General features: G+C 37.8%; 1 protein-coding gene across 1 annotated transcript in view; it reads right to left on the reverse strand.

The window, feature by feature from the left end:
* Positions 1 to 1,259: 1,259 nt before the first annotated feature.
* The window catches only part of METAP1D (methionyl aminopeptidase type 1D, mitochondrial), a 98,853-nt gene continuing 81,994 nt past the window's right edge, over positions 1,260 to 18,118 (reverse strand). Inside the window, exons 4-10 of the mRNA XM_049773482.1 lie at positions 17,349 to 17,497; positions 16,784 to 16,826; positions 12,994 to 13,157; positions 5,308 to 5,405; positions 2,441 to 2,488; positions 1,466 to 1,544; positions 1,260 to 1,357 (exon numbers count right to left, since the gene is read on the reverse strand). Of these exons, the coding sequence (XP_049629439.1) occupies positions 1,279 to 1,357; positions 1,466 to 1,544; positions 2,441 to 2,488; positions 5,308 to 5,405; positions 12,994 to 13,157; positions 16,784 to 16,826; positions 17,349 to 17,497 (660 nt within the window). The 3' untranslated portion in view covers positions 1,260 to 1,278. The remainder of the gene's footprint in view (positions 1,358 to 1,465; positions 1,545 to 2,440; positions 2,489 to 5,307; positions 5,406 to 12,993; positions 13,158 to 16,783; positions 16,827 to 17,348; positions 17,498 to 18,118) is intronic.

Raw genomic sequence — 18,118 nt, forward strand, 5'->3', positions numbered from 1 at the left:
AGAGCTCAGATGTGAAAAGGTGCCTGGGAGCGAGAGAAAGTGGTTGAGTAGAAAGCTCTTAATGTTGAGTCCTCAGTGTTTACTTTTTAAGCAGGTGGAACCGCTGGCCATGCTAACCTCAGTGATACTTCAATCCCGCTAACGAGGCCCTAGCCCTCAATGGTCCAGGAAAGAAACTTCTCTTTGGGACCTTGGTGTGGGAAGCTCCAGATGTGGAGAGGTTAATTTAGGGAGTAAATGCCGCTGCAGCTCAGAACACTGGGTGGGGAGAAGTTCAATGGCCGGTTGCGACAGACACTTTACCTTGAGCCCTGAAGATGGAGCAGAATCTGTTTAAAGTTTCCTTTGGGATGGTGGGAGCCCAGCGGGATATCAGCCAGGGAGGAGATACGGCAGAAGACCGGAAAAGTCAGATATTTGGACTAATCAAAGTTCCATGCCATGACCAGAGCCCGGATCCACGGGCAAGAAAATGCTTGCAGCCAAGTCCACACTCAAGGGCGAATCTTTTTTCATCTCTAGTGGCTGAGGAAGGGAAGCTACAGAAAAGGCTGGAAGCAACGACCTCTCAGGGAGGCCGGTGTGGTATCCCCATGAGGGGGTTGTGACGGGAGATATTTTTTTAAAACAATTCCCAGCTAACAGCTCGCTTTTCGTTGGGCGCGCACGTAAAGTTCAGGCACTATTAACCACCTGCCTTCTTTTGTGACTCAGGTGCAAAGAACACAGCCAGGTAAGTCTAAGTGGTGAACTTATTTATTTAACTCGGAAAGAGTGTGACAAGGGAAAGCAAACCAAGCTTCCTCTAGGAATCCTTTTTCTTTTTCTTTTTTTGTTTGTTTTGTTTTTCGGGCCACACCCGTTTGATACTCAGGGGTTACTCCTGGCTAAGCTCTCAGAAATTGCCCCTGCTTGGGGGGACCATATGGGACGCCAGGGGATCGAACCGCGGTCCTGATCCTTGGCTAGCGCTAGCAAGGCAGACACCTTACCTCTAGCGCCACCTCGCCGAACCCAGGAACCTTTTTTTTTTTTTTTCCAATCAGGGTACCCCAATTTCCCTAAAGCTGCCTTCTGGGAGCTCGCGTCTGGCGCCAGCAGCCCCTTCTCCGACAGCTGGACGGCTCCCGGCAGGGCTGAGAGTGCCCTGCCGCTCCCAGAAGCACTCCCGGTCAGGTGCAGCTTTGACTTGTTCTCCAGCAGGCCCTCAGCATTTTGGAGTAGGGGAGGTGTGGGCAGGGGAAGAGTCAGGCCCTGCGGCCTTTGCACGCCGCCGTCTCAGTCCTCATGGGGCAGTTTGGTGAGAATCTGCGCACCCCCCGACGTGATGAGAACCGTGTGCTCGAACTGGGCGGACCTGAAACAGCACAGGGCAGTGGTTAGGACGCAGCGGACCTCTGGCACTGTCCGACCAACCTTTCCTTCCCCAAACACTGAAAGCAACGGGACAGAAAGCAACAAACACCTCCGATTGTCCAGGGAGATGGCGGTCCAGGCATCTTCCAGGACTTTAAATTCAGGGGATCCTTCGGTTATGATTGGCTCTGTAAGAAGGGAAAATATTTACTGCAGAGATCTAATCAAATTCTTGTCAAACATTGTTTTGGCTGATCATTAAAAAAAAAAAAGATTCTTCCCCCCTTCCTCCAAGTGCTCCCCCCACCTCGAGTTCATGTTGTCAACTCGAAAGGGTTGATAATTGATGTTGCTTGCATGGTGTACTACAAACTAAACAGTAGGAAGAGGAAGCGCGGCAAATTGAAATGTATGAAGTTGCCTGGTTCGTAATTTTTTAGAAAAAAAAAAAGGGGGGGCATTTTAATCAAGCCTTAATTAAGACCCCGTGGATAATAACTACCCAAACACTAGTCCCTCTGATAAACACCAGTTTTTAAAAAACATTTTTTTGAATTTTTAAAACCTGTTCAAAACATACACTAATCAGCAAATAACAATTTTCTTATTTCACCCTAATTGCTTCTCCATTAAGTCCCACAGTCAGGAATAGGATGCCTTTGGGGGTCTTAGGTGATTGAAATTTGGTGGTAACACCAATCACATGATCAGAGAGGAACAGGCCCCCACAGAACACATGCTACTTGCTGAATTAGGGAGCAGGCACTATCATGTCCTCTAGTTACTGAGTGCTTATAAAAACAAAAACAAACAAACACACACACACACACACAACAAAAAAACAAGCACCACGTTATGGTGGTAACAGAATTAGAGGTTGGATGGTTGCCGTCTCCTAAATGTGTTGGTAAGTATTTGATTTAGGAAGATGGGACTCGAGGATATTATTTAATCAGGTTTACTATGCATGTGGATTATTTCATTATGCTGATTGGCTTTATTAGTTCTTCATGGTGTTGTCTGGCCAAGGCCAGTGCTGCTTCCACCTGGGAACTGAGGCTCTGCAGAGGAGCTGGGCACTGACCTATGGTGAACGCCATGCCCTCCTCCATGAGTAGTTCACTGTCATTTGCTGAAAAACAAACAAACAAACAAACAAAAATTGTGGGTGTTGATGGCCAGGAGGTGGTGGGAATAGGAAATTCTCTAGACCAGCTAGAGAGAATTGGACTCTCCAAAAACTTGATCATTTCTTTTTTCTTTTATGGGAAGCAAGTTGGAGGTTTCTAGAATCTTAGGTAGTAGCTGTTACCCAGGGTTAATAGGCACCTGAATCTCAGTCAGGCTATATGTTCTGTCCTTGAGGTTCAGACTCTGAGGAGGGAGTATTAGAGAAGGGGTGACCTGAATATTTCAAACCCTGTGTCTGCCCCTCACTTCTGTCCTCTGCTTAATCTTCCTGGCTTGAGCTGGACCCTCTAGCTGATGACCTTCCAACACCCCAAAAAGTCTTGAAAAAAAAAAAAAAAACCTGATACAAAAGGAGGAAAGCCACCTAGGCACCTAGGATGCAGATAGTTTTCAACAGGCCCAAGCATGGGACCCAGAGAAGCCCTTTCTATATTTCCATCTGAACCTCCAAGCTGCCTTAGTGAAGTTCTTTGGCCTATAGGGATGTTCTCATCAACTGGCTCTCAGAGGCTCTCTAGGTGATAGTTCTTTCAGTAGTTCTTCCAGGGATTTTTCCCATCCCAGATAGGCCAAGGTTCCAGGACCAATTTTTCTGTGGTCCCTGCTCAGCTTTGGGGGGATTCTCTACAGAACTGCCTAGCACTTTATGTCATGACTCCTGCCCTTCATATTATAGGGTCCACACTCAGATAAAAGAAATAAGAGTCTGGGGAAGAACACAAGGGTGGGCATAATCTAGAAATCACTAAAAAGTACATGCTGCTAAATACATCAGCTGTCAACACTGTGTAGGATGTAACAAAGTTTAACCACAACAATCAGCAGTTAGACAAGGAGGTAGAAAAAAAAACAGAAAAGTCATATGTACATGCTGTTGGTGCACTGATGTAGTAAGGTTTTTTTCCCTCCAGGAACTATTTTTTTTTTTGGTTTCTTTCTTTTTTGGGGGTTGACTTTTGGTTCAAACTCCTCAGTGGTACTTGGGGACCATATTTAGTGCCAGGGTTTGAATCAGTGATCAGTGTCAATAAGAAGCAAGTGCTTTTAGTCTCTTTACTATGTCTCTTGTCCCCAACTTTTAAATATTCTCATTCTCATTTTTTTACTTAGTAACTTCTTTCTTTCTTTTCTTTCTTTTTTTTTTTTGGTTTTTGGGCCACAGCCGGTGACGTTCAGGGATTACTCCTGGCTATGCGCTCAGAAGTTGCTCCTGGCTTGGGGGACCATATGGGACGCTGGGGGATCGAACCGAGGTCCGTCCTAGGCTAGCGCAGACAAGGCAGGCACCTTACCTCTAGCGCCACCACTAGGCCCCCTCTCTTTCTTTCTTTCTTTCTTTCTTTCTTTCTTTCTTTCTTTCTTTCTTTCTTTCTTTCTTTCTTTCTTTCTTTCTTTCTCTCTCTCTCTTTCTTTCTTTCTTTCTTTTTTGGTTTTTGGGCCACACCCTGTGACGCTCAGGGGTTGCTCCTGGCTTCTTGGGGGACCATATGGGACGCCGGGGGATCGAACCTCGGTCCGTCCTAGGCTAGCGCAGGCAAGGCAGGCACCTTACCTCCAGCGCCACCGCCCGGCCCCTCTTTCTTTCTTTCTTTCTTTCTTTCTTTCTTTCTTTCTTTCTTTCTTTCTTTCTTTCTTTCTTTCTTTCTTCCTTCCTTCCTTCCTTCCTTCCTTCCTTCCTTCCTTCCTTCTTTCTTTCTTTCTTTCTTTCTTTCTTTCTTTCCTTTCTTTCTTTCTTTCTTTCTTTCTTTCTTTCTTTCTTTCTTTCTTTCTTTCTTTCTTTCTTTCTTTCTTTCTCTCTCTCTCTCTTTCTTTCTTTCCTTCCTTCCTTCCTTCCTTCTTTCCTTCCTTTCTTGTCTCTCCCTTCCTTCCTTCCTTCTTTCTTTTCTTTCTTTTCTTTCTTTCTTTCTTTCTTTCTTTCTTTCTTTCTTTCTTTCTTTCTTTCTTTCTTTCTTTCTTTCTTTCTTTCTTTCCTTCCTTCCTTCCTTCCTTCCTTCCTTCCTTCCTTCCTTCCTTCCTTCCTTCCTTCCTTTCTTTCTTTCTTTCTTTCTTTCTTTCTTTCTTTCTTTCTTTCTTTCTTTCTTTCTTTCTTTCTTTCTTTCTTTCTTTCTTTCTTTCTTTCTTTTTTTGTTCTTAGGTCCCACCTGGCAACTCTCAGAGGTTACTCCTGGCTCTGTACTCCGAAATTGCCCCTGGCAGGCTCAGGGGACCATATGGAATGCCGGGATTCTAACCACCATTGGTCGTGGATTGGCCACTTGTAAGGCAAACGTCCTACCGCTGTATTATCTCTCAGGCCCCAACTTAGTAACCTTTTCTAAGACAACTATCTCTTGTTCTTTAGCTAAGCAATCTTCAGCAGACAGAAAGCAAACTAAACTTTATTTTTGGGATCAAAAGTGCTGGGCTTGGGGGCCGGAGAGATAGCAAGAAGGTAAGGCATTTGCTTGCATGCAGAAGGACAGTGTTTCAAATCCCCGCATCCCAGATGGTCCCCTGTGCCTGCCAGGGGCGATTTCTGAGCGCTGCCGGGTGTGATCCAAAAACTAAAAAAAAAAAAAAAAAAAAAAAAAAAAAGGTGCTGGGCTCTATTCCAGTAACATAGTGACATTCTGGTTATGATTAAGTTGACTCTCCCCCCATGCCCACCCGTTTGCACACAAAGATGATAATGTGGATTAAAATAAGAGGACCAGCCTTGAAAGCCAAATCACTTTCTCCCCAATTTCATTCAATAAACAGTTTCCAAATTAACTTTCTTACCATGGTGCCAAATTTCTGGATGTCCATGAAAGTAAGATCCTATCCCATGTCCCACAAAATGCGGACAGACTTGCAAACCATTCTGATGAGTTATGTGGCTTTAAAAGTGACCAAGAATAAAAGCATATGATTAAATTAGACATCTTTTAACTTTGCTTAGAAGAAAACATTTCTTTAAAATAGTATATGAAAAAGAAAAGTTATATTTAGAATCAGATGATGATGTTGGTATGTTTTCATTATGCTGAATTATTTGAATGTTTGCAGTTCCTTGTAACAACTCCCTTGGGATAAACTGGGGGCGGGGGATGTTAATGTATTTAACACACTGGTTAGCTTCATTTACTTTAGCACACATTCAAACAAGACGAATCTATAGATGAAACCTGGGGTGCGTGCATGCACGCACACACGCACACACACACACACAAGACACAAAACCTACAGCCCAGAAACATGTGTAAAAACCTGCCTACTTTGGATTTCACAAAACACTTTGCATAGGACTCTTAATTTGGGAACCAAACAAACCAAGTACAATCTAGAAATGTTCCATGTTTTTGTTTGTTTTATATTCTGGTCTATATCAAAACCTTCAACATTTTGCAATAAAACACATTTACACAAAAGGCCAAACCTGCTTTGTGAGAATTCTTGAAACACTCTAAAAATTTGTGATCATTTGGGATTTTCACTTGAGACCTATATCATTACCAAAATTCATTAAAAATGCTTTTTACCCACTGTGATGCTTAAGAAAAACTAGTTGCTAGAATACAGATGCCAGCCTGTCTTTGAAATCAGGTTAAATATGTTTATTTCTAGAGCATTAGAAAAATAAAAACTTATACGCCATTAATGGCTATACTTTGATGTCGATGAAGGGCCTAATGGCTTCATTGTACCCTATTAAATGATAGAGATTTACAAAACTACTATTGGATTTCTTAACAAATCCAAAATTCCACAATCTCTTGGTGACCAGATCGATAGTGCAGGGAACTGGTGCTTGTCTTGCACAAAGCTGACCCAGATTTGATTCCTGGCACTGTATATAGTCTCCAAGAATATCAGGAGTGATCCCTGCATGCAGAGCCAGGAACAAACCCTGAGTGAATCTGCCTGGTGTAGCCCAAAACAAAACAAAAAAAGATACCAAAGTTCTCTAATTCCAATAGTTTCCAATATAACCTAAATTGAGTTTAACATAAACTCAGAGTGTTAGTCAGTGTGTTTTGCATGAAAATTTTCTTTTAAACTTCATTCCAGACCAGTAACAAACTTTTATAGACCAGGATATCACTATAAATAGGTGAACAGCTTCTTTTTTTAGATCTTATTTTCTTTTTCTTTTTTCTTTTTTTCCTTTTTTGGTTTTTCGGGCCATACCCGTTTGATGCTCAGGGGTTACTCCTGGCTGAGTGCTCAGAAATTGCCCCTGGCTTGGGGGTACCATATGGGACAGCGGGGGACTGAACCGCGGTCCTGATCCTTGGCTAGCACTTGCAAGGCAGACACCTTACCTGTAGCGCCACTTCGCCAGCCCCAGATCTTATTTTCATGGAACTTATAGAACGGAAATAGGCAAGCTATTCATGTGTAAAGTCAGTGTTTGTATCTTTTATTTATTTTTATTTTAGGCACCCTGATTTACACTATTGATAACGGCAGGGTTTCATGCAACCAACATTCCAAAGCCACACCCTCTACCAGTGTCAGCATCCCTTTACTACCCATGTCCCAGTACCCCCACCTGTTATCTCCCATCCCCTCATATAGTGATATGCTTCCAATCAAAGATGGGTTCTCAGTTTCTATTGCCTTTGTGTATTTGTTGTATCTTAATGTCATTTTATATACTGCATCTAAGGGAGATTATTCTGTTATGATTCCCCTCTTTCTGACTAACACATACTTATTGGTTGTTACTGTATTTTTGCACTTTGGCCAGGAGGTAGAACTTTTCCCAGGTGTTTTTATTTGTACAACACAATTTCTAAATAGACATTTAACATGAAAAGTGTGTAGGTGGATGAGATATTATTAATATGACATTAATCTAGATTATTTTTATAAGAATGAATTATACTAAATCTGTAAATCATTACTCCAGTCCTCCAGAAAACCTTAGTGATGAGTCTAACAGCACTCATGATAAACTGTTCTCCTATTGTCTTTCCTTAAAGCTTGTTTTATTTTTCAGGGATTTAACTTGGAAAAATCATAACTACCATTTAAGTGTTTTAAAATTGCAATCATCTTTTAAATTTTCCATGAGAGGGCCCAGAGAGACAGCACAGCGGCATTTGACTTGCAAGCAGCCGATCCAGGACCAAAGGTGGTTGGTTCGAATCCCATATGGTACACCCCCATGCCTGCCAGGAGCTATTTCTGAGCAGACAGCCAGGAGTAATCCCTGAGCAACGCTGGTGTGGACCAAAAACAACAACAACAAAAAAATTTCCATGAGAGGAGAGGAAGAAAGCCCACTATGAAGAAATACTTGAGACCCCCCCAATCCTGGCTCTCAATTATCTTCATAAAAAAAAAAAAAACAATTACTAGATAACTAAAGAATCTAAGTATATTCTACAATTGATTGCCTGGATCCTACTGAAACTTCTGGGTACAGGAGGATCAGAGCATGTATGTATCATAGATGAAAAAGTCAAAAGATTTCAATGCTGAGTGGGAAGAGCAAAAGAATAAGGCAAATATGGATGGAGATTTAGTAGAGAAGTTAAGTTGCTTCCTTTGCATGCAGCCAACCCAGGTTTGATCCCTAGCACCATGCTAGGAGTGATCCTTGATAGAGCAGAGAGTAAATCCTGAACACAGCTGGATGTTGCACACACACACACACACACACACACACACACACACACAAGAAAAAAAAAACGAACACATTTTCCTCAGTTCCTAGATGAGAAACCCATTTCAATATTTGATTCCCGGGAGCAAAGTATACAGTTCCCTCAGTTTTTCAGAGTCACATTTTCCTCTTGGATTGGTAGTTTTTAACACATACTCACTGGGAGTACATGAGATAAGATCTTATTCATGTTCCTAATTACTCTTTAAAAGCATGCTCTTTCTATTATTTGGGAATACAAGGTAAGCACGAGTTTATTTACTAATTCTACAGTTTTAGTCTAACTTCATAGAAAAGATTCCAAGTGATTGGGAGAAGCGAATGACACTCAAACATGAAAGCAAATACTGGTAACTCTTACTGATTGGGGAGGAGAATGGAGCCACTTCTGACTGGTGTGCTGGGGAAAAGTGAAAAAAGGGAGGGCTGCAAGGCCCAAAGAGGTCTCCTAGTCTGCCTTAGTCTGGCTAGGGTCAGTCTCTAACTACAAGGATCGTCTGGTTCTGGGCATTTCCCCACGAGATGTTTTGTTTGTTTTTTATTTTTGTTTTCTTTTTGCTAAAACCTAAGATAAAGAACTCTCTTGCTCTTAGCCCATGTGTTCTGATATTCTTGAATGAAAGAACATCTGAGACAACTTGATGCTCACTCCTGACCCTGTGAACATTTGTGATTTGAGCCATTCATAAAGGATATTTGAGATGGAAAAGGAGATAGGGGATGAGGAGGTGGGAGATATATAAGGGTAATTCACAAACCTCATTTAAAATTATATTGTATTACAGTTCGTGTTTCAGTTGGAAGAGAGATCTCTCATAAGGCATTTCATTTTCACCATTTTCTTCCCTTAAATTTTCTTTTATGAAGCAATTTTCCTCAACTGAAGTATTGTCCAGAAAAATTAAATTTCTTCATATACTTCAACTACATTTTGTGACTAAGAATACATTCCCCAAGAGGGCAGAGGCGTACTATTGTTAAGCACATACTCTTCTACAGAAATAAAAAGGCCCATGGAAATAGTTTTATTACCATTCTTACATGAATCCAATAAAGGGGACTAATCTCTAAACGGCCACATCTTTAATTAAAGGATCTCAAATGGCACTTTTTTTAAGTTACAGGATCTACTTTAATGTTTCCAGATTTTTATTTTAAGCAGCAATCTTTGAATGAAGGAATGCACAAGTCTAGAGATTCCTTTCAATGACAGGAATGTTTAGGTACAATTAATAATATTTGTGAAAGCCAACAACTGTTTTCTAAAAGAGTGGTACTTTTTTTTTGTTTCAAACTGGATCACAAATTACTGTATTTTTCTTACAATAGTGCTGAAGTTTTATTTGAGGTTTTCTCTTTCTGAAAAGCAGACATGATGGATTGAAATAAAAGATAATTTATTGCCGTGCTTACTTTCATGTGCAGAGAGAAGCAGTGTAATTGTAATTTACAGTAGCTGTCAAGAAAAATCCATCACAGATGACATTAAAATGACTTATTTTGCCTGAGCCACTTATTGTTTAAATGTGCATAATCTAATAGAAAGAAATTATTTTTTAAAATATGCTTTATAGTCTTCTAAATTAATATCAAAACATATACTTATGAATTAAACATTAAAACCATTTATTGATACTTTCATCATGACATGTACACCTATAAGTTTAGATTGTATTTGATTTAACTATGACAGATTTGTGACATGAATCTACACATTCACAATATTCTCATATATACAGATGGTATCATCTAGAAATAATCACAAAAATACTGATTTAGAGAGCTGGGAGAGAGCTCAAAAGGATGGTATAGAAACACTTTGAAGCAGATGAATGTATTTTGAGCGTAGCACTGTTTCCTAAAGCTCAATATCTTTCCCTTAAGAAACAAAAGGGTAGATCAAGAGCTCTTAATCATTAAACTATTTTAGCCAGTCTTCTTCAGAGATATCATTCTATCCTTTTGGATTTATAAAAGAATTTTAAAATGTCATGTCAAAACCACTAGGCTTTTGGCAACATAATACTAATAATGAAAGATGCTTGAATGTCCTTTTCATAGTGTATCATTAGAGGGAGGCTATGCAAAAGATGGTGAATATCTTAAATTTAATAAATGAGGCTGAGTTGAGAGATGTTTGTAAACCATCAGTCTATAATGATTCCAAGTACTTTTGGCTTAAAGGTGAGGATTGTTTATTTACTCCCTTGAGATTTTGCCTGAATATGAAAAGGCAAAATAATAGATGTCTAGAAACACTCCCATAACACATCAGAACAAATATTTGTTAGAATCGGGGCTGGTTTTCTCCCTCAAGTACAAATCATCTAAATAATAAAATATATTAGGGAGAAAAGAGGAAAAAAGTTCCTGTCCATTATTTTTCACACACTTTTTATAAGTGTTGGGACTGAATTGGGTTTTCAAAGGCCCCTGAACATGCAAATTCATACTCTGTGAAAACTGACAGTTTGCATCCAGATAGCTAAAACCCAATGTCAATTTCAATTCTACTCTTCTTCTTTTTTAATATGGCTAGAATTAATGTAGTGCATATGTAATGAAATGCATTATATCCTGCTTGGAGATTTATCAGATTTTCCGACTGAATGCTATGCTTTGCTAGTACTAGCTGGAGTTCACCTGCATGTTGGTGTGGCGTGTGGCTCTTTTTTGTAAAGAGTTAAGTCGTACACAAAAAAAGGGAACAAAGGTCAGCACCCAGCCGCCACTTGAATGTGAGATTTTTCTTTTTATTCCCCTTGATGTATACTAGGCTCTGTGTTATTAGTCTTAATGATGGAAAATTGTAGTGTTGATACAAATCTTTTTTTCAAAGTAGTAGGCGGGAGCTCCATTTGTTAGTAAGTTTTTTTGTGACTAAAAGCCATGGACAGTACATTTATGTAGCAGTAAAAGGCCTAGATGCTCTTTCCATAGCAGAGCTAATTATTCCTACTGTGACCTTACTGATCTAGCCTGTTCCTAGTACATCTCATCTGCACGCCTGTTCCTCTGTGTAGATGGTGTCAGAGAATATGAAAAACCCTATAATGAAACCATTTTCATGATGGAGAAAGGCTACTGGAGTTGCACTTGCTACAAAGAGGCTCAATTATATGAGTAATTGTGATAATTTTCTACATTCATAGCCTTCAATGGGGAAAAAAGAATGAGAGCCACAAAGGAAAATTACTTTAACAAGAAAGTACAGAGAGTAAAAATGGAAGAAGAGACAAAAAGGGGAAAAAATAACCAGAAAAAAAGTTTAAAAAATAGATCTGGAGGGAGGAATAGCGAGACAGGGAGAACAACAGAAATGCTCCAAAGCCCATGTGCAGCTGTGTTGCACAATTAAATTGAATTTTTTTTTCCTGCAGTTGATGAATGTGACTACTGCAAATGTGCCTCTGTAGTTAGCTATCATTTGTTGTTCCGTGACAGGAAAAGGATAATTACCTCTCAGAGAGAATCAAAGGCTGACATGCCCTTTAGACACAGCCATGAATGCAGAGCTCGATAGAATGCTTGAATAAGAATCTAGTGTTCTCTGCCCCCTTCTACTGAAGAATAAATTTTGTTAAAATGCAAGAGCACCACCAGTAAATTTGTTGAACCCTAGGTGTTCAAAAATATGAGGTACATCTATCGACTCATCCCATTTGCAAAAATAAAACTGCATTTTGAATTCATTTCTATTATATTCATGGTCAGTAAGATAGTGAGATATGCATTAAATTTCTTTTCCCAGTAGGGGTCTGATTCAACATTTCCTATGAAAGAACAGAGAGACACTATCCTTTTTTCCCAGGCTAGTTAGCCTATAATTTAAAACTGTCAAAAACACAATTTTGTTCAAAATCTTCAATAAAAGCTTCTCAGATATAACCCAAAGAGATTTTACTAAAGTTTGATTCAGACACTGTTACAATATTTTTAAAGCCATAAATACATTTAACTGATATTTTACTGTCTTTTTCTTAAAGTATTTGAAGGCTTACAAAGAGAAGAAAGGCCGCATCCTTTCAAGGTGACTAAGCCTTAGATTGTTTCGGGAAACGGGAAGTACTCAGGTTCATATTAATGAGAACAGGACTTTAAAAGGTACCGATGTGGTCATCTTTAACAAAATGTGTTACTTTTATATGGAGATACATATTGGGCACATCTTTCTCAAAACATTTCTGGAGGACAAAGACCTAAAAGTAGGTAGCAGATTCCCAAGAAAAGTCTTGAATTCAGAAAATGCACAGAATACTCAAAAGCAAGCATAGAAAACTGTAGGAAAATATAAACAGTGGAAAATGAACCAGGCCAAAAAGGGAAAGATCACCGTTGGCCAGCTGTGTGCTAATCCACTTTATCTGAAAGGTAAGGTTTGCCTGAGCTAAGGCTTTTTAATCTTTGTTATAGTAGGAAGGCATCTCACTTTATTCCTATCTAAGATGTAGCTTTTCTCCTGTCTCATTACCCAAGGGCTGGGATGCTTATCCCCTTCATAGGTACTTTCACGTTTAGTGTGACTTGAAGTAATGGAAGACTGAAGAGACCTACATGTCGAGCTGAAACTGAAGCAGTCACATAAATATTGCTTGCTGTTCCTACAAGTTTCTTTGCTGACCCTGGTGTAATTCCTTTTTTTTATACTTTTTTTTTAACCTAGGGAATAACATGCAGCTTGGCAGTTCACATACTGATATCAGACAGAAATGATGGCTCTGAATCATAAAACATGTTATCAACTTTATACCAAGCTACCAATAACCTTTGTACCATTTGCCAACCCTCCCTTTACTTGTCATTGCAAGTCTTACCTGATTGTGTTTCCAATTACAGAGAAGGGAGCCCCTGCTCTGCAAGCTGCAATTGCTTCATCTCTACACCTCTTGGCAACCTCCACTAACCTTTTACCACACTCATCCACATTGCCCACCAAAAAGGTTTCAGAGGTGTCTCCATGGTAGCCATTGTAATAGACCTAAACACAGGCAAAAAAAAAAAAAACAAATTCAAATATATCCTTATTAAACATCAACTCTCCTAAAAAACTGCACATAATGCATAGGTATTTGGGAGATTCGTATCATTCCATATAAACTCTTTCTGAATTACAATTAGGTTTACCTATAAAAATGGAAGAAATAAATACACTAAGAACTTGCAAAAAATTAAAAAGATGATGCCATGCAAAATTTAAAAAGAGATAAATATGAGCATATTTACATGATCTTTTATTATAATATTGTGACTCCATACTTTATAAGACAAAATTAAATATGCAGAAAGTAAGCAAAGATATTGATCCACAATGACTCTAGTAGGTATAAAGTATTAATGAATATTTAACATATAAGAAAGTTTCCTCAGTGTCATGAAGATACTTGAACTTATATTTATCAGTTCTGCACTTGGAAGGGCTAGATAGATAATGGTAAGAATAAGTAAGATAGACATATCGGTATTAGCACAAATGGTAGGAAATTTCATTTCAAGAACTGAAGTGGAAAAATAGAAGAACTGAAGTGGCTGGGCTAGCACAATATCAGAGTGGGTAGGGTACTTAGCTTGCATGCAACCTGGGTTTGATCCCTGGCATCCCAGATGGTCCCCCAACCCTGCCAGGAAGATCCATGAGCGGAGCAAGGAGTAAGCCCTGAGCACTGCCAGGTGTGGCCCCAAAACAACAATGGAAAAAAGATTTGAAGTGATTCAATAATAGGAATGAAATATGTTATAAAAATTTTATCTAGAAGTGAACTCTGCCTAAGTTCCAGATAGCAGAATATTAACTGAAAGTATGGATTTTTAAGTAATTATAACAAAAACGCTTAAGAATAAAATTGTAGAAAACATCATTTTATCATTATCAATGATTCAGAAAGCCCTAGAGACACCAGATTTATTATAAAAATCAATAATTACTAAACACTATAAAAATATAGAAGACATAGGAGACTGCTTGAATACTGATCCTTTGATATAGGATAAAATTTGCAATTTACATGAATTTGTTCTTGTAAATTTCTTATTTATTTCTCATAAAGTAGAATATTAAAAATGTCATGTCATAACTCTATACATTTTTTGCATTATAAAAATCTCTTACAATTTATGAGAAGTAAAAAGCATATTTACAGAATTTTTCCTTCTTAAGTCAGAAAACTTGGCACAGAAAGTTACTTGTGTAATGTAGATTAAAAAGTTAATTAATAATTTCTGGCTTCTAACCAAGAGTTTTCATTATTATGCTTAAATTAATAACCTTATAATATGTATTTATATGTCTATTCCCATTTACAATCTAAGAAGGTACAAGTTTTTATTTTATACATAGATAAATAACATTGGCTAATATAAGAATAATAGTTAAGAAAATGTTACTCAGTATTTGTATAACTTATATAACAAAATGTACTCTAAAAATCTTTATTTACCTTTCAGATTAGTTTTGCCACATTTCAAATGACAACTTTGAAAGATAAATATATATGAAAATATAATACTTTTGAAAAATTGTCACTTTTAAATATATTATAAATGATCTTCTGTTATAAACAATCTACAATTTACTATTTGTATTACAAACAATTCTTGTCTATACTTCATTTATTTAACAAATATTTATTAAGCAACTACTACAGGTATCAAATTATCAATTTTTTAACATTCTAATTTCAAAAGGGAAATTAGTTTATTTTCTATGATATATATGAATATAAAAACTTAAGAACAATAAATATTTTTTGATAAATGCATTAAATGTTTCCGAAGAGTCCTTCACTTAAAAACATTTTATAAGAAATATCGGGCCCGGGGAGATAGCACAGAGGTGTTTGCCTTGCAAGCAGCCGATCTAGGACCAAAGGTGGTTGGTTCGAATCCCGGTGTCCCATATGGTTCCCCGTGCCTGCCAGGAGCTATTTCTGAGCAGACAGCCAGGAGTAACCCCTACGCACTGCCGGGTGTGACCCAAAAACCAAAAAAAAAAAAAAGAAAAGAAATAGCACTAGTATTTCTCTTTTTTATTTTTTTGGTTTTGGACCACACCTGGCTATTTAGACCTTACTATTAGTGTGCTCTGGAGACCATATGTGGTGCTAGGGATAGAACTTGGGTTGGCCATATGCAAGGCAAGTACCTTATCTGATGTATTATCTCTGGTTAAACATATCACTTGTTAAGATACTATCGTATGTTTTTAATTTTGACTACTTCACATTTCTAGATGCTTTCAAGTATTTCATTCTGCATTATGAATTTTATGATTGTAAATCATTTGAATGTTGAACATGGAAATTTTTTCTTGAAAGTCTTCAAAAAACCTGGAGAGCATGGAATCTTTGGGGGGGGGGCTCATGAAAACAGTAAGAACATGCATGCTGTTTTCACTCAAAACGAAAGTGTATAATGAAAATACTTCATAAATTGCCTCTTTACATATAACTCTGAGTTGACAACGGAGCAAATGTACCAGTATTCTAAATAGAAAATAATGAAATGGGAAGGGCTATCAGCAATAAGAAAATCGTTGACTATATCCTAACACAAAATGATATAAAGAAAAGGCATTGATTTAATTTAAACAACTAAATTTTTCACTGAATTCAACTATGGGATCCTAATTTATACCTCATTCACACTTCTGGAGCAGATAAAGGATAACTATTATAAAAAATATGTATTCATAAATAGGAATGATACTTCTAGAATGCAGTTTCTCTAAACTACTTTTTATCAGATATTTGCATTTTATTTATTAAAATTTCACCAATCACGTGTACAGAATTTATTTACACGTCACAAAATCCAAAGACAACACTATAAAATTCCTTACTAAAATGAACTACAAAAGCACGAACAGTGTAAGACTAAGAGAACTGAAAAAGGTTAGAACTTGTATGACTTGAAGTTTCTATGTTAAATCATTGAGGATTGTTATATAAAAGAAAAGCTATTAACCATTTGGCATAAAACATAACCTCTTGGGAAAAACTACTCTGCTTGTAGTTCAAGGCTCTCTACACCAGAAATGGAATATACGTTACCGTCAGGGATTTTAATAAATCCAAGGAACACTGCTAGCAAAAGAGTTGCTGTCCAAATAGACTGACACACACAGGCCAATGTAGCCCCTAATGACAGAGTAAGATAATGACAGGCCCCACTCAAAATCAGCAGGAAGAGGAAGATCAATCTTGGCAGAGTGAAGGAAAAATGCTGGCTTTCTTCACGTTAGCTCATCTCATACATATCTAGCTTCAGCAGCTGCCCAGTGCTGTGGTGCTCTGCATTAACTACACAGTGGATCAATAACAATTACACCTTCTCAAAAACATGACACATAGCAGGATTGGGTTGACATTTCACTTAGGCCAACATTGATCTCAGTGCATCTGATTCCAGCCCTAAATTCAAGTCAGGCCTGGGTTTACTTGGAATAAACACAGAGTTAAAGACAAAAAAAGGAAACCAGCTGCTGTGTCTGGGTGTAGAAATAAACAGCAGTTCTATCCGAGCAGTTCACATTTTCAATCCACTCTTCTTCCTGTTGCTACCAGCAAAACTGAAGTTGATCAAAGATAATTTTTTATATGATTTACTCACCGTGACATCAATGTTGATAATATCTCCATCCTGAAGAGGTCGACTGAAACATAAACAAACAAAAAATGGTACAGGTAGATCTCCATATAAGGGATGTAAAAATAAATATAGAGGTATTCCAATCTCAAACCCACTGAGTTGCAATGATAATTTAGAGTAGAGAGAAATAAATGGATTAACTACATCTCATTTATAATGTATTATAATGTCACAAGAAATACATTGCCACTGCTAAAAAAAACTATCATTCTTTAAAAATAAGTACTCATTAGTTATCTAATTTTGCAATCAAAACAATAGTTGATAGCCAAATCTAAGAAAATTCATAGAACATTTATTATTGTATACCCACTGCTTTGGGTTTACATACTGCTTTAGCAAATATTAAATAGTACTAGGTCCATTTAGAAGGAAAATATTTCATCATTTTTGTTTTTCTAAAATGAACTTCAGAAGTTTTGGCAGGTGAGTTTCAATTAAAAGATAGTGTCTTTCAACCACGTTACAGATCTAGGCTTCATGTTTTAGCTTTCAAAGGAACAATATATTATTAGGCAATGAATACCTGTCAGGAATACCATGACATAGCACGTTGTTTACAGAAGTACAAACAGACTTTGGAAAGCCTCCATAGCCTAGAGGTGAGGGATAGGCATCATGACTGATGATTTCCTGATGAACAAGAGCATCTATTTCTTCAGTTGTCATGTCAACCTAAAATATTCAATAAAGGAATTGTGCAGTGACAGTTAAAGAAATTTCCTGTATTTACTGATTATGTCATTGCTACATCACTAGAAGATAAGACTGTATAAATTTGCTGTGATAAACTCAATACAACATTTAAATTATGCTTAACATGAACATCCTAAAGATGTTCCTTTAAATCATTTGGACATTTGAAGGCATTGTGAATTAATAGAAAATAAACATTTTAAACTCTAAGATTATTAGATCATTTGGGAGTCATTAAGCAGGAAGATTTAAATACTCATAGAAATCATTAAATGATAAAGCTTAAAAAGTAGGTCAACTCCCATTTTCTAATCTCAGAAATATGATATGAGTTCTGCAATAATGGAGACTATGAATCATTATTTTAAAATACAATTTTGTTTTTGTTTCTGTTTTTGGGTCACACCCAGTGGCGCTCAGGGGTTCCTCCTGGCTCTGTGCTCAGAAATCGCTCCTGGCAGGCTCCAGGGGACCATATAGGATGTCGGGAATTAAACCACACTTTGTCCTGAGTTGGCCGCATGCAAGGCAAATGCCCTACCACTGTTCTATCTCTCTGGCCACTAAAATGCAATTTGATATAATTTGCAAAGATTTAAT

This window comes from Suncus etruscus, chromosome 5 (assembly GCF_024139225.1).
Source record: "Suncus etruscus isolate mSunEtr1 chromosome 5, mSunEtr1.pri.cur, whole genome shotgun sequence".
Lineage (NCBI taxonomy): Eukaryota > Metazoa > Chordata > Mammalia > Eulipotyphla > Soricidae > Suncus > Suncus etruscus.